The 15567-nt window shown below is 62.4% G+C and overlaps 2 protein-coding genes across 2 annotated transcripts; one reads left to right on the top strand and one right to left on the bottom strand.

Annotated features, from left to right (window-relative positions):
- The first annotated feature begins 1202 nt into the window (after nt 1-1202).
- Nucleotides 1203-3371, top strand: IL17C (interleukin 17C). Its single transcript, XM_070615314.1, has 3 exons — nt 1203-1303; nt 1556-1954; nt 2558-3371. Exons 1-3 carry the CDS (start codon nt 1203-1205, stop codon nt 2817-2819), a joined length of 762 nt encoding a protein of 253 aa, XP_070471415.1. The 3' UTR covers nt 2820-3371.
- Nucleotides 3372-5620: 2249 nt separating this feature from the next.
- Nucleotides 5621-15069, bottom strand: CYBA (cytochrome b-245 alpha chain). Its single transcript, XM_070613966.1, has 6 exons — nt 14905-15069; nt 9270-9339; nt 8718-8792; nt 8373-8456; nt 7736-7817; nt 5621-5899 (listed from the first exon to the last, which is right to left on the bottom strand). Exons 1-6 carry the CDS (start codon nt 14960-14962, stop codon nt 5684-5686), a joined length of 585 nt encoding a protein of 194 aa, XP_070470067.1. The 5' UTR covers nt 14963-15069; the 3' UTR covers nt 5621-5683.
- Nucleotides 15070-15567: the final 498 nt, after the last annotated feature.

Here is a 15567-nt window from a genome sequence, read left to right on the forward strand (position 1 = left end):
GGCCACCTCTGGGCAGGCTCTCCTTCCATCCTCACCTGCTCCCAGGAGAGCAGCAAAGCCCCCTTCCAGGTGCAGACACTGGGGCCCAGAGTCACACGCTGCTGAGTGGAGCTGGGAGACCAGGCGTCGCTGCCTCCTCCGGCCCCTTCTCTTGGGGGTCTTCATGTCCCTTGAGTTTGCAGCTTCAAATGCAGAGAATGGCGCCTTAATGGTGTCCGTCCTGGCACCTGCCAGCGGGTGAAGAAAGACTGGAAGGCACCTTGACCACCCTCCCTCCCCAGACTCTCCTCAGCTGGGCATTTCAGGCTCTGACTTGAGAGGGCCAGGGCAGATGCCCTCGGGGAGGGTCTGGGAATGTGGCCAGGCCCCCGGGGGACCCCAGCAGGCCCTCCCCAGGACAGCGTCCAAACCCTAGACATTCGAAACTTTGCAAGACCTGGCCCCCAACTGTCTCCTTTTCGGAACAACAATGGTGCCACCAGCACCCCCACCAGCCAGCAGCTCTGGGGTGGGGGGGGCAGGCTGGGGGCTCCTGCGCCTCCTTAAATAAAGCTCCTTAGGATGCACCACACTTTAAAGTTCCCGAGGCATCCTCACCCCCTCCCTCTCAGACTTTTTAGCTTGAGCTTCTGTTGAACAAAGCCACCAAGCCCAGCACAGAAACCCGAAGCCACTCGCCGGCAGCCCCCCAGTCTCTCCCGGAACCTGCCCCACCTGGGCAGGAGGGCGCGCTGTGCTCCACTTGATCTGGATCATCTCAGGTGAAACATGGGACCAACCACACATCCACCAACAGAGGACAGGAGAATCAACCCCAGAGAAGTGCCACACAGCACATGACATGAGCAAGCCCACACCCCAGCTACCCGGGCCACCAGGTCCAGACAGCAAAAACCTAAAAAAGCAAGTCGCAGAAGGATCCTCAGGACGAGACCCTTTTATAGAAGGTTCGCGAATGTCACACAGGCAGGACCTGGTCACGGCTCCCTTTGCAGGGGCTCAGCCTGGGATAAGGTCCCTCTGGTGATGGAGGGAGGGTAACGGGGAGGGTTGGGGTGGGGTGGGCATGGCCTGCCCTGGGCTGCGAAGGAGGGGACAGTCAGAACCGCTGGGCGGGAAGGAGGAAGCACGGCCGGGCACTTCCCCAGGAGGAAGCGCTGCCCGGATTTTCCCCAGGTGTGGCCAGAGGTATAAAGGGCGCCATGAGCCAGCCGCCACCAGGTCCGCCACCAGGTCTGCCACCAGGTGCGCCCCAGGACCGCTGCCAGGTGTGCCAGCCGCTCCGAGCCCAGCCGCTGCGATGGTGAGCCGCTGTCTCTCCCCAGCCCCCACCTGGATGGTGCCGCCTGGACCTGAAGCGGTGGCGGTTCGCTGACCCCTAAGCTGAGGATGTCGGGATGGGGTCAAGGAAGCCCCTCAAATCTAGGGGCAGGAAGCATCCAGGACCCAGGAGCCTGGTGCACTGAGGAGCTAGAGCTGAGAGGCTAACCTCTTGGAGCCTCAGTTTCCCCAACTGTAGAGAGAGGGCTGTACCCCCTCTTTCCACAGGGAACAGGGCAAGCTGGGTGGCAGTGAAGTGCCCCTTCCCCGGGTGCCCCCTGACCACCCACCGCCTATTCCAGCAGATCCTCCCTGGCCTCCTGCTTCTGCTCTGGCTGCCCACCAGCATGGCCCGCCACGGTCCCCCACTCTGGGGCAGCCTCCACACCCATGGGACTCCGCGCTGCTACTCGCCTGAAGAGCTGCCCCCGGGTCAGGTCCCCCCACACCTGCTGGCTCGAGCTGCCAAGTGGGAGCAGGCTTTGCCAGTAGCCCTGGTGTCCAGCCTGGAGGCAACAGGTCGCAGGAGGCGGCAGGAGGGGCCTCTGGCTGAGACACAGTGCCCGGTGCTAGGGCCTGAGGAAGTACTGGAAGCTGACATCCACCAGCGCTCCATCTCGCCCTGGAGATATCGGTGAGGGCCGTGGGGCTCGCTGGGCACCGGGGTTCCCGCTGTGTGACATTGAGCTGTTCCCTCCCCTCTCTGGGCACTGGCTTCCTGCAGACTCTCTGTGCCTCAGTGTTTTGACCCATGAAATGAGATAATCGTCCTGACCTCCAGCCAGCCAGCCCCACAGACCCGGGGGGGCAGGGCTCCATCAGATGAGCTCCTGCTTCCACTGATGTCTCCGAGGCCTCAGCCCAGACCTCGGCTACCAGGGTCCCCTAGGAATATCCTGGGGCCCCCACTCGAGCCCCTGCAGGGGTTGGGCTGGATCCACTGGGGAGGTAGGGAGGGGGCTCCTGTGCTCTGGGAGGGCATTGGTGGACGTGGGCAATCATCACTTATTGAGCACCAACTGCATGCAAGGTGCGTGCCACGTCAGCCTCGGAGCCCTACCCCCTCCCTGCAGCCTGACCCCCTTGGCTGTCTCAGGGGAGCATCCCTGAGCTCGCAGGCAGCCCGGGCTGCTGGCGGGAAGGGATGTGCACCCACTGCACAGGCCCCCTGTCCGCCCACCGCCCACTGGCTGAGGCCCTCTGAGGGCCGGGACACTCACCCTCTCTGTCCCCGCAGCGTGGACACGGACGAGAGCCGCTACCCGCAGAAGCTGGCCTTCGCAGAGTGCCTGTGCAAGGGCTGCATCAGCACCAGGACAGGCCGCGAGACTGCCGCGCTCAACTCCGTGCCGCTGCACCAGAGCCTGCTCGTGCTGCGCCGCCGGCCCTGCGCCCCGGACGCCACGGGCGTGCCCGTGCCCGGCGCCTTCACCTTCCACGTGGAGTTCATCCGCGTGCCCGTCGGCTGCACCTGCGTCCTGCCTAGGACGGCGCGGTGACCGCCGGGCTCAGCCGTCCCCACCGTGCTGTGGGGCAGGATCGCCTCCCGCACTGGACTGTCGGGGTCTCTCAGAGGCCCCCTCTATTTATATGTATTTATTGGTTATTTATGTGCCCCAGCGCGCCCCAGCTCTGCTGCCCGTGGGGTCCCTGGACAGGCACTGAGGCTCCAGGCCTCTGGTTTGAGGAAATACCGGCGGAGACCAGGTGCTGGAAGGGCCGCATCCCCGGTGCCCCGAGGGCTGACCCCGGCGCTGGGCAGTCCCCATCTCCAGACTCAGTTTACCCTTTCACAAAAACAGACAGTTGGGCTGGAAGGAAACTTTTACTCTTCCAGAACTTCTTAAAACAACAGAAAAGGTGCTCTGGTGGCTCCCTCCATGTCGGTGGTCCTCCAGGGTCCCCTCGCCCCATCACTGGTCTCGGGCTGGTCCAGACCCCCCAAGCTCCCTCTTCCCAGCGCCCCCACAAGGAAAAAGCACCCTTCTATTTGTAAAACAATTATTTATTTTAAATGTATTATGTGGTATTAAATTGATAAACACTCCCCAGAGCACAGCATTGGATGGATGCGCCCCTCGCTCTCACCCCTGCCTGGCCCTTGACACCCTGCCGGCCCCACGGGGGCAGCCACTGGCCCAGATTCTCGTGTGTCCTTCCAGAAAGGTCTCTGTGTGACCCCCGGCTTCGTCCGGGGTGGGGTGGGCTCTAACAGAGTGGGACACGGGTCCCCTGCCGCCCCTGCAGTTTCCATGTGGTGGTCCCTCCCAGCCTGGGGACAGGTCTCGCTCCACAGCCCAGCCATGATGCAGGCAGGCCCCCTCCACAGTGGGGTCTGGGAGTGGCCAGGCCTTTGCTAGGACAGCGAGCAGCCCGTGGACAGGTGTCTCTGAGTGTAAACTCCCGGGGCGTCGGCTCAGGGGACGCGCCTTCGCTGCCTGGCTGAGCACCCTCACCTTCGAGGTGTCTGAGCCCCCCCAGCCCCAGCAGAGGCGTGGGCAGATGTGAAGACCAGTCTCGTGGCCCAGATGCCCCCTCAGGCTTCTGCCCCTGCCCCGGTGACCTGCCAAGCTGGTGGCCAAGCTGGCTGGTGCCCCCCAGGCCAGGCGCCCCACTCTTACTGAGAACGTCCAGGATCGGAGCACATTCGGGCTGTTACAGTCGGTGGCATTTTGTTAAGGGGCACAGGAGCGCATGGCCTCAGCAGAGGGAAGTTGTGGGAAGGGGCTCTGGGGCAGTTGTGGCTCAACGCCCCTTTGGAGCCTCAGTTTCCCCGCCTGCGATGTATGGGCCTGGCCTGCTCAGGGCTGACGTTGGGCTGTGTCTATGTCAGCACCTGCCTGCCTGCCATCGTCACCCACTGACTGACGCCCACTGCGTGGGTGCCCAGCAACAGCGGAGGAGGAGACCTTTGTCTGAGCCTGGAAGGGCTCCCTGGCGGCACGTACTTGCTGAGTTTTCACTCTGTGCCTGGCACTGGGGACAGCGCCATGAACGGCCGGCAGTGACTGCCACCACACGGCCAGCAGGAAGGGCTGGTCTGCTGTGGCGAAGGAATTAGGGCCAGGGTGGCTGCGGCCCGCGCAGACGGAGGGCCACCCAGGGGCCCGTGTTCCAGGCAGAGGGAGCAGCCGTGCCACGGCCCTGAGGATGCGGCGTGCCCGTGTCTTAGGCTCCAGGGAGGTCAGTGTGGCTGGAGCCTACGAGCGGGTAGGGACAGTGGACCTGAGCTGTGGGACGGTCCTGGGCCAGAGCTGGGGCTTCGGAGCCGCCCAGCGGGTCAGCGGCAGTGCTGGGGATGGCCTGCAGGGGGCGGCAGAGTGGGGAGGTGACAAGGGCCATCCGGATTCACGCTAGACTGGGTGTGGGGGCGTGTAAGGGGTCGAGGTTTTGCTGACCTCCCAGAAGGCCAGAGCAGCCGTTCCAGCCGGGCTGCATTTAGACACTGGCCCAGTGGTGAGCGTCGCCGACAGGGCAGGATGTCCTCCCCGGAACGGAGAGGACCCCAGCCCCCAGCGAGCGTCGGAGGTGCTGAGAGGTGAGGGGTTAAGGGCTGTTCCAGGCTTTGGGAGATGGGCGCCTGGGGGAGCCCAGCACAGGGAGGGGCTGCCCAGGCTGCGTGGGGGCCAAGCCACACAAGCCTCAGCCAGGGGCAACCGGGAGGACCATGCCCAGCCCACACGTGGGGTGTGTGTGTGTGTACGGGGGAGGGGTGTGTATGGGGCATGTGTGTGTATGGGACGTGTGTGTGTATGGGTGTGTTTGTGTATGATGCGTGTGTGTGTATAGGGTGTGTGTAGGTATGGGGTATGTGTATGGGGCGTGTGTGTGTACGATGTGTATGTGTATTGGGTGTGTGTGTATAGTGTGTGTATGTGTGACGTGTGTGTATGGATGTGTGTGTGTGATGTCTGTGTGTGTGTATGGGGGGTGTGTGGGGTGTCTGCAGCACCAGGACTGCAGTGAGGGGAGAGGACCGGCCAGAAGCCCCTCGCTGGCCTGGTGGGGGCAGGAAGGACACTTGCCCCAGCAGAGGAGGGGCTCTCCCCGCCCCCGGCCCCGCCCCCATCTGCTGTCCCTCTTCCCTCCACCCAGGCGTCCCTGGTGCTCTGAGGGAGAAACCCAGACACCTGGAATTCCATGTACCGTATGTCACAGAATAGATGCCACACCCCGATTCCCTGTAACACTGAGAAGGATGGCACCACTGCTGCTACTCAACGGGAAACAGGGCCCATGGTTCTGAGGGTGACCCTCGGCACCTGCGGGACCCCGCACCCCCTGCAGGAAGAGCCACACGCAGCTTTCATTTCTTTATTGTGAGGCCGCTGGGGAAGCGGCTTGAGGCTCTGGTCACACACCGTCACACGACCTCATCGGTCACCGGGATGGGGTTTTCCTGGGGGCCGCTGGGGACACTTGTGGCGGCCGCGGACTCCTCCTCGCTGAGCTTCTTGCGAGCCTCGGCTGGGGGGCGGGGCGGGGGGTTGCTGGGCGGCTGCTTGATGGTGGTCCCGACCTGGGGGCGCTCTTTGGGTTTGGGCTCGATGGGGGTCCACTGCTCACCACGGACGGCCGCCTGCAGGACACGAGGGGCTGGGCCAGGGGCCTCCCGGGGGCCACCCCCACTCCTGCCCCCACCCCTGCCAGGGAACAGGGCGGGATCCAAGTCCGAATCTGCTAAGACGTGAAGGGACTGCGGCTCAGAGAAGTTAAGTGACTGGACTGAGGCCACACAGCCAGGACCAGGCTCTGCCTGACCCCAAACTCGAGCTATTTCACCATGCCAGGAGGGGCCCACAATGGGGAAGGGGCTGGAATCGCTGGGCTGTGCACCACTTCCGGGTGCACATTCCACGACCAGGGACCAACCGCCGGCAGGACAGGGAGGCCAGGCCTGGGCGTCCAGCACACTGAGTCAGGCCAGCCGGGCAGCTGGCAGGGTGGCGAGGCCCAGGAGGGCGGCCAGGGAGAGCAGGGTGCCCTTTTCTGCCCTGGTGGGCGGCACCCCCTCACCCTGGACCCACCCCGGCCTGGAGCCTCCCGGGGCACCCAGGCACGTTGGGGCTTGAAGAGCGTGCAGCCCACGGAACTGCCTAAAATGCAGGCTCCTGGGCCCTGCACCCCTGCGGCGGGCCGAGCAGGCCTGCGGATGTGTACTTTTAGTTGTATAGCCCATAATGTTTGCCAGCTTAAAAAATAGGTGATACCATATAATTTATGAAGCATAAGAATAAAACGAACATCTCTGATCCCACCTCCTAACTTGAAGACGAGAACATTCTATCCTGAAAAGTAAAACTATGAACTCGATGGAAGAGAACACAGGAAAACACGGCGTGTGGGCGGGAAAGACATTTTGAACAAGCACAAACCATAAAGCAGATAAACCCACAGACAGATGCACGTCTGTGCCCTGCTCAGGGGAGGATGTCCTGGGGGGAGACGGCAGACCCTCAACAGGGACGGAGAAAACATTTACAGGGTCTAAACTCACGCAGGATCATAATCAAAATACACAGGAGACTCCCGTAACTTAGAAAGGAAAAGACAAACCCTAAGAGAAAAATGGGCCACGGCCGCGAGCCGGCGTCTGGGAGGAGGAAGATGAGCCGGTGAAGCCGGAGGAGGTGCCTGGAGCCCCACAGCGCTGAGAGAGGGCGGAACCGCTGCGGGGCGGGCACCTGCGCTCCGGTTTAACCCAAGGAATTCTGGCTCAGGGCCCAGCCGCGTGTGGCAGGGAGCTGGGGGTGCGCGGTGGCCCCGGGGGTGCAGAGGCTGGACGTGGGGATACACACTCGCAGCCAGAGAAGCAACAGAGAGCTGAGTGAAAGGAAGGAGTCCCACGGGGGAGCAAGCCCGCCAAGGGCTCCTAAGGACACGCACAGACAACAGACGGGCATGGAAGGCCGGGGAACAGCCGGCATGGGGCCCGTGCCCTCTAGAAATTCTGCTCTGGGTGTCCTACACATCTCAGCCCCCGCAAACCTGCTGGGCAGCTTGGGAGAACGGCCACGTGCGTCTGCACTGTTAACGAGCCCCCAGGAAGTCTCCTGACGGCCCCCCAAATGGGAGCAAGGCTGGTTTAGTTGAGAAGAGTCTGGTAAGTGGGTCCCAGTCCAGGCTGGGCCTCAGCTGGCTGTGTGACCCTGGGCCAGTGCCGCCACCTCTCTGAGCTGGGAAGTGGGCACAGCGCCCCCCTCCCGCCCCCAGGCAGGGCTGTGGTGCAGATCAAAGGAGACATGCTGGGAAACAGCCAGTGCACACTAGGCGTGCAACAGACAGCAGCTACGGTCGTCACCATCCCCACGAGGTGAGCAAGGACACAGGCTCCTGGCCTTGGCTCGCCCTGCAGAGCCAGCTTCAGGGACCGAGGTATCAAGCACCAGTGGGGCTGACCACAGAGGACACTCACCAGCAGGTAGATGCCGCTTGCGATGGCCAAGCAGGCTGTCCCCAGGATGGTGGCAAGCAGGAAGCCCGCAGGTACCGACAGCCTGGGGAGGAAGGGAGGCTCAGAAGGGCAGTCAGAGGGGGTCTGCAGCCCCAGGCCTCGGTCAGAGGCCACAGGATCTCAGGACAAAACAGACGTAAGCGTTCTGCCCCAGGATCCCAACGGAGGGGACGCCCAGCCCGCCAAAGGTCGGGCTTCCCAGCTTGGGCCCCTTGAGCTGCTCTCTGCCTTGATTTGGCCGCAACCGTTCTGGGGACACCGGCTCTCGGCCCCCAGCCCCCACGCTGGGAAGAAGCCCCAGAGCCGGAGGGCGCACGGTGTCCCGGCCTCCCCGGCAGGAACCACAAACACGTGTGCGAGGCAGCCACCCAGAGCCACCCCGGTGAGCCCAGCCGACCCCAGGACCCTGACTCCTGACTTAAGCTGCTAAGGTTTGGGGTGAATTGTTAGATGGCGAGAGATGATGGGTGTAAGTTTGGGGACCTCTGGCAGAGCCTGGGACCTGGGATTTTGTTGGGAAAAACATCTGGGCTGGGAGGGGACTGGAGCTCTCCTGTGCGGGCAGCCAGGCCAGGGCCGCGCGTCCCAGGGAACTCACCCAAGGTGCAGGAAGGCCCGGACGTAGTAGTTCCTGGTGAGCGGCCCAAACAACTTCACCACCTTCGTCATATACTTCTGTCCACTGGGTGGGGGTGGGGACAGACCATGTCCTACTCAGCGCCCCCGCCGCCCGCCCAGCCCAGGCGCCCCACTTCTTTCCGCCCAGGACCATGAGGCCACAGCAACTGGGCGGGCACCAGCCTCAGTTCGCCCAGGAGGACAAACGGGTTGGCACTGGAGCCTCGGAGGGATGGGACCAGGCTCCTGCAGGGCCACTGGCAAAGCATCGCAGCCCTGGGACAGACCCCAGAGCAGCGGTGGAGGGGGGGACATACACACTCACCATCTCTCCATGGTGGAGCCCTTTCTCCTCTTCCCCCGGGGGTACTCCAGCAGGCAGACAAACACACCTGCTGCACTGACGCCGCGGTCAAGGAAGAGCCCGGCTCAGCCTGAGCGGCCACACTGAGCCCCCTTTGCCAATGAGAAAACAGAAAGGTGCAGCCACTGCCTGGGGGTCACACAGCTGGGAAACAGCCTGGTGGCCACTTTGCTGCCTGTCCTTGGCTTCCAGAGGGCCTGTAACAGCCAGGCCAGCAGGGCCAGGAGGGGACGGAGGGTCCAGTGCACTCCTGGACAGGCCCAGGCCGGCAGGGGAGCGTGGCTGATAGAGGGGGGAGCAGAGGGGACCCCAAGCATCCTGAGGCCTCTGCACCGGCCCTCAGGGCCACTGGCCTCCCACCCCCTCACCAGGACCCAGGGACTTGAGCAGCTCTCGGCACACTGTGAAGGGCTGTGCCCCCAGGGGCAGCAGCATCTCTACCCCAAGCCCGCCAGCGCTGCCCATGGTGGTGCCGGGCCCCACCCCGCCCTGGGGTCCACGCTGGGAGGATACATGGAGTACACGCCGAAGTACCACTGGGCGAACTGGGCAGCAGTGGCCACGATGCCCCCGGTGATGAGGACTGCGGGCAGAGGAGAAGCGGGTTAGCAGGAACCCCCGGGGAAGGGCATGCCCGGCCATCCCTGCAGGGCTGGGGTCCATCGGCCCACACAGTGGTGCCTCCAGTCCGTCAACACCTTTGCCCAGGAGGGGGCCCAAGGCGGTGCAGAGCCCGGGGGAAGGGGGGACGCCTCCCCCGGGAAGCGCCGGCCGTGACGGGGGCAGGGCTGAGGGAGCCGCAGGCAGGAGGCGGCTGGGACTCTGCCTGGACGCGCTGCTGGAGCCCCGCGAGCCCTTGTCGTTTTGGGTTTTGCTGGACGCACTTACAGACCACGCACGCTGCTGACTGCGCGTCAGCTCCCGGGGCCTCGCACCTCGCAGGGCCCCGCCTGTCCCCGCACGCTGGTCGGATTTTAATACTCCCACCGCCGCCTTTCAGTCGGCGTTTGCCAGCTAGCCGGCCCCTTTACCCTCAGCCCTGTGGGCCTGGCTCTCTGCAGGCCGACGAGAGGCAGGGTCTGCACCTCTTCTCCCCAGGAATTCGCTTTTTGCAATTATTTTATCGTGGTAAATACACATAACATAAAACTTTCCATTTTAGCCTTTTTAAAGTGTCCGGTTCTGTGGCATTAAGGACATTTATATTGTCGTGCAGCCACCACAATCCATTCCCAGAATTTCCAACGACTTATGGCGGTATAATTATTATACAGTAAAATGCACAGGCGTGAGCTTGGTGATTTTTTTTTTAAAGATTGGCACCTGAGCTAACATCTGTTGCCACTCTTCCTTTTTTTTTTTTCTTCTCCCCAAATCCCCCCAGCACATAGTTGTAGATTTTAGTTGTGAGTCCTTCCAGCTGTGACATGTGGGACGCTGCCTCAGCGTAGCCTGACAAGCGGTGCCATGTCCATGCCCAGGATCCGAACCCGTGAAACCCTGGGTCGCCAAAGCAGAGAGTGCGAACTTAACCACTCGGCCACGGGGCCCGCCCCAAGCCTGGTGAATTCTACATGTGTTCCCCCAGAGACGTCCCCCCAAATCAAGATTTCCATCATCCCAGAAAGCTCTCTGGTGGCCCCAGCCAGATCACACCTAGAACCTGACGTCTGGCTTCTCTTGCTCAACAGAAGGCTGTCAAGGCCGTTCCCGTGGTTTGCGTGGGTCACTCGCTCCTGAGTTTTCTTTTTTTAAGGAAGATTAGCCCTGAGCTAACATTTGCCACCAATCCTCCTCTTTTTGCTGAGGAAGACTGGCCCTGAGCTAACATCCGTGCCCATCTTCTTCTATTTTATATGTGGGATGCCTGCCACAGCACGGCTTGCCAAGCAGTGCCCTGTCCGCACCCGGGATCCAAACCAGCGAACCTCTGGGCCGCCGAAGCCAACCATGTGCACTTAACTGCTGTGCCACCGGGCCGGCCCCTTTAACAGTGTCTTGTTGCTTCTCCTGCCTTCTGCTGCCCTGAATGAACTGTTTAATTTAAATCCTTCTTCCTAAGCCACATGTGGGCTTTAGGATGCGTAACTTCAATCACAGCCTGTTATTATTATAGTCGATACTTACTCACCGGTGTCTTCACTCTTGTATCTTGGATCTTTCTTCTGGATTCAGTTTTTCTCTTGCAGAGGCATACCCTTTAGTAGCCTTTTCAGTGAGGGTCTGTGAGTAGTAACTCTCTAGATACCTGAAAATGCCCTCATTCTGGAATGAGTTTATCTGGGTATAGAATTCATCTTTTTCTCTCAGCACCTAAGATATCATCCCATTGTTTTCTGGCATCTATTATTGATGATGAGAAGTCTAAAATCAGCCTGATACCAATCCAGTGTTTTCTCTGATAAACTTTAAGATTTTCTTTAATGGTCTGTAATGTCACTACAAAGTGTCCAAGAAGGGATTTGTTTTCCTTTATTCTGCAAAGGACTTTGTTTTCTGCTTCAACCTGAGATTTCTGCATTTCTGGAAAATGCTCTCCACGATCCTCTGTGTCGCCCCCTTCATTCTACGGACTCTCCCGAGACCCTCACGCTACCTGTGGTGGGTCGTCTTGTACGTCGTACACGACTCGGTTCTGTTTACCACTTCCCACCCCTTCACCTCTTTGAGCTGAACTCCCTGAGGCTTCCTTCGATCCATCTTCCACTTCACTGCTTCTCTCTTCATCTCCATACAGTGTTCACTTCATCCAGTAACATTTACTGACTTTTCATCTTTCCTATTGCTAGACATTCTGTTAGTTTACTTTTTGCATCGTCCTGTTCTTGTCGCATAATTTTCTATTCTTCCATCTCCTTGAACGTGTTTAAACACGCACCCTCACTCCTGCGTCCCTCCCAAAGGGCACTAGAAGCGCTGGTTCTGAGGAGGGACATCCTCCTGTTGGTGGCGCCTGCTGACTCTCCCTCCGAGTGTTTGCTTCTGCAAGGGGTGGGACGCTCGCATGCTGCACCCAGCGGGGTCTGCCTGCGTCTCGCGTGCCCTGGCTGAGGAGACGCCCCAGAACACGGCTCCACCGGGGCCTCTGCTGGGGGCCTGCAGGAGTCTCCAGTCCTGAATCCGCTGGATCTGCATTTCTAGGTCCCAGGGTGGAGGAGACTCAGCCTCACTCGGTGCGCAGCACGGGCCGGCTCTGGGGTTTGCCTGGTCTGTGGCCATCCTCGTCCAGGCCCACGCAGCAGGCAGCGAGCTCCCCGGAGGACAGCTGTCCAGCGCTTCTTGTTTTGCATGGAAGGATTGCCCTGAGGGAACATCCTCTTTTTTTCCCCTCCCCAAAGCCTCAGTGCACGGTTGTAAGTCCTTCTAGCTCTTCTCTGTGAGCCGCCCCCACAGCACGGCGACACACACAGGTGGTGTGGTTCCGCGCCCGGGCAACGAACCGTGGCCTCCAACGTGGTGAGAGCGCAGCGCCTTCCCCACGAGGCCATCAGCCTGGCTCTCCCGCTCTTGCTTCTGCAGGCAGCCCCTCCTGGCTCCGGCCTGCAGCCTCGGCACACAGCTCAGTCTCGGCACTTCTCCACACAGAGGCCCCAAGCCCCGGGCAAGCCTGTCGGGCCGCTTCCCCAGGCCCCTTCCTTCGGCCCAGCGTACCACCCTGAACCTCAGTCTGCTGTGGCTGCCAGCAGGTCTCATTCTCAGTGTTGAGCTCATGACACATTAACTGCGGGCTGCGCGTCAGCACTTCCGCGAGCTGGAGGAGAGGAGGGTGGTCTCCCCGTGCGCCCAGGCTCACTCGTCCCGGGTGTAATCGCCCCATCTCGAGCTTCGGGTTTGCTGCCTGCCATGAGCAAGAAGGCGCCAAGACGCCACCAGCTCACTAGGGAGCAGGAGGAGGGCACCCTGACAGAGCTCCTACTGCGTGCACGGCTCCTAGGAGGCACTGGGACGCAGCAGGGACAAGACAGAAAAGGCCTCAGCTCTCAGGGGGCTTGCAGTCTCGTTGAGGGGACAGAAATAAACACCACGTAGCAGTGACCTAGAACAGGGGACGTAAGGAAATGTAGATTGGGTGCTCTGGAAAACTTCTCTGAGCAGGTGACATTTGAGCTGAGAAATGAATGGAGGAGCCAGCCATGGAGGCTTCAGACAGAAGAAGCCGCTTCTGCAAAGGCCCTGCGGTGCACAGCGGAGATCTGAGGACAGAGAGGGGGAGGGAGGGCGCTGGGAGGCAGTGGTGGCAAAGTGGCCAGAATCTGGCTATATCTTTCGAGACGGGAAGCTGCGGAGGGTTTTTGGCAGGAGGTGACACGATGTGATTAGATGGTTTTTTTCTACGATAAAAAGGAAGCCTGTTTGACGCAGCTGTCGGCAGGGCCTGGCCGGGCCCGAGCAGTCCAGGAGGCTGCAGTCCATCCTGAGTCACGAACAGAAGTCAGCACAAGGAGGAACTCAGAGCAGGAAGGGCCCCATCGGACAGTGGCCGAAACTGAGCCATGGCTTGTCACTTCCCCAGGTCTTGACCTCGCCGTCTGTAAAGTGGACGAGAGCACAGCTCCCGCCTCATGGCGGTCGGACACCAGCTAAGGCAGGGCGGGCAAGCCTGCACACACTCGGCACACCATGGCCGGGCCGCTGGGCCATCACGGTCCGTACCCACGGGGACTAGCCCCCAGGCCCCCAGCCCTTGGCATGCTGCCTGCTGTCACCCTCTACTTCTCGGGGTGGGGCAGGGGAGGAAGGGAGGCTGGTCTGCAGGGGTCTGGGGATCCGAGGCCTCCCAGCCCACAGCAGGCGGGGGGACAGCCTAGGAACAGCTCTGGGGAGAAGTGAGAACTACCCGATTCACTGAGTTCTCAGCCACTCGAGATGCCGAAACAGGGGTGACCTGTCTGGACACAGAACAGACTGCTGGGCCCCACCGCCCAAAGCTGCCCACCCCAAATGTGACCTGACGGGGCAGCCGGGGAGCCTGCGTCTCCCTCTGCTCCTTCCCCTCCCAGAGCTGCGCCCCGGCTCCTCCCGTGCCCAGGTGGCAGGGGGGCCTCAAGGTGGGTCCCCGGTAAATGGTGGTGGCTGGGACCCTCCTCATGGCCACATTCTCACACTCCTCCCACCCACTCCCACTGGGTGCAAGTCCTTCCTGGGAGGGGCAGGTCCCCAGAGGCAAGGGGGGCAGAGCCTCTGAGCAGCTTCCTCTTGTCTCAGACCCTACACCCTCCTGAACGGTTCCTGCTTCCAATTCCAGCAGGCATCAGACCCCACTGCTCCTCAAGCAGAACCCTGAACACAAGCTGGCAGGGTGGCGGGGCCCTGCCATCCTCCCCAGAAGCAGTCCCCGGGAGTTGAGCTGGGAGGGGCTCACTCTGGGTGGCTTCCAGCGGCCTTGTGAAATGCTAGATGTCCTTCCGCACAGACTGCGGGCTGGGCCCCAGATGGAGAGTGGTCACCCCCACAGGCCGAGCCCAAGCTCCTGGTCAGGAGGCAGGAGGAGGCCATCCGTGCAGCCCAGGACCCCAGGGAGGGAGCCCCTTATGACCCCTGGGCAAAGCCCTCACTCCAGGGCACCAGGGGCCACAGGGGCGGGTCATCCCTGGGGTTTTCCCAACCCTGAGGGGTGGTGACTCCCCGGAAACCACCGGGCTGCAACTTCCTCTTTCACTCCTGGGTGGAGGAGTGAAGAGGAGTCAGGTGGGGGGTACAGGGGATGGGGGTGGGAAGGGGGTGGCACATGAGTCTGTAGGGGCGAGAGGGTCTCCAAACCCCCTCTGTAGCCCGAGGTCCCTGATAGCCTGGCCACGCTCCAGCCCACCCCGCCCAGGGGCTGCCCCACAGCTGCAGGTCCCAGGCAGCAGCGTCTCAAGCCCTGACCCCAGGCTGGCGCTCCCACTTCCTGGCCAGCAGCCTAGGGTCTCTGACCCCTCAGGACCCTAGCTCCCCACCCCATCTCCAGCCCGCCCCTTTCCTCCGCCTTCAGTCTGGGGTCTCCAGCGCCCCCACTTCCCCAGCCCGCAGCCTGCAGTCGCTGACTCCCCAAGCCCCGGTTCCAGCCTGCACTGCCAGGCCGCAGCCTGGGGACTGGGCGCCCCCGGCCCAGCCTGGGCCGGCCCTCTGCAGCCCCGCCCCAAGCGCGGGGGCCCGCCGCACTCACTCAGGCCGGACGCTAGCGCCTGCTCGTTGGCCCACATGGCCCACTCGATCTGCCCCATGGCGGCGGCGGCGGCGGCGGCTCGGCTCGGACTCTGCGGCCGCGCTCCGGGTCCCTCTCCCGCCCGGCCTCTCGCCCTCCGCCCCTCCGCCCCTCCGCCCCGCCCCGCCCCGTCCCGTCCGGTCCGGAGTTCCGGCACCGCCCCCACCCCGCCCCCAGGCGACAGGCCCAGCCAGGCGGGTGGGATGGACTCGGGTGCTGCCGCAGGAGCCTTGCCCCCACGAGAGCCTGGCTGGAGCTCAGGCTGCGGTCCTCCCGGCCCCATCAGGCCGGCTTCCTCGGCGGGTCGGCGCCGGCGCAAGCTTCTCCGGCCCAGGCGTCCCGGTCACTTCCTCCTTCCCGGCGCGCTGCACCTGAGCGCAGGCCACCACTCTGATGCTCACTTTGTGCCGGTTGCCTGCCCTGCCTACTCGCCCACCACCGTTAATCGGGGTCCCCAAGCATCCCCTGGCCGCTAAGGACAAGGGTGGTTCCTGGTGGTTCCTGTGAGCAGGTTGGGTTCCTAGAAGGGCTTACAAAGGTGGAGCCTTCACTGTGCCCACTGCAGGCTCCCCGCCAGGAAGCAGGGCCTCAAACCAGGAGCCCCGGAGCTGGGGCCTGGGTGGC

This window comes from Equus przewalskii, chromosome 3, assembly GCF_037783145.1.
Source record: "Equus przewalskii isolate Varuska chromosome 3, EquPr2, whole genome shotgun sequence".
In the NCBI taxonomy this organism is placed as follows: Eukaryota; Metazoa; Chordata; class Mammalia; order Perissodactyla; family Equidae; genus Equus; species Equus przewalskii.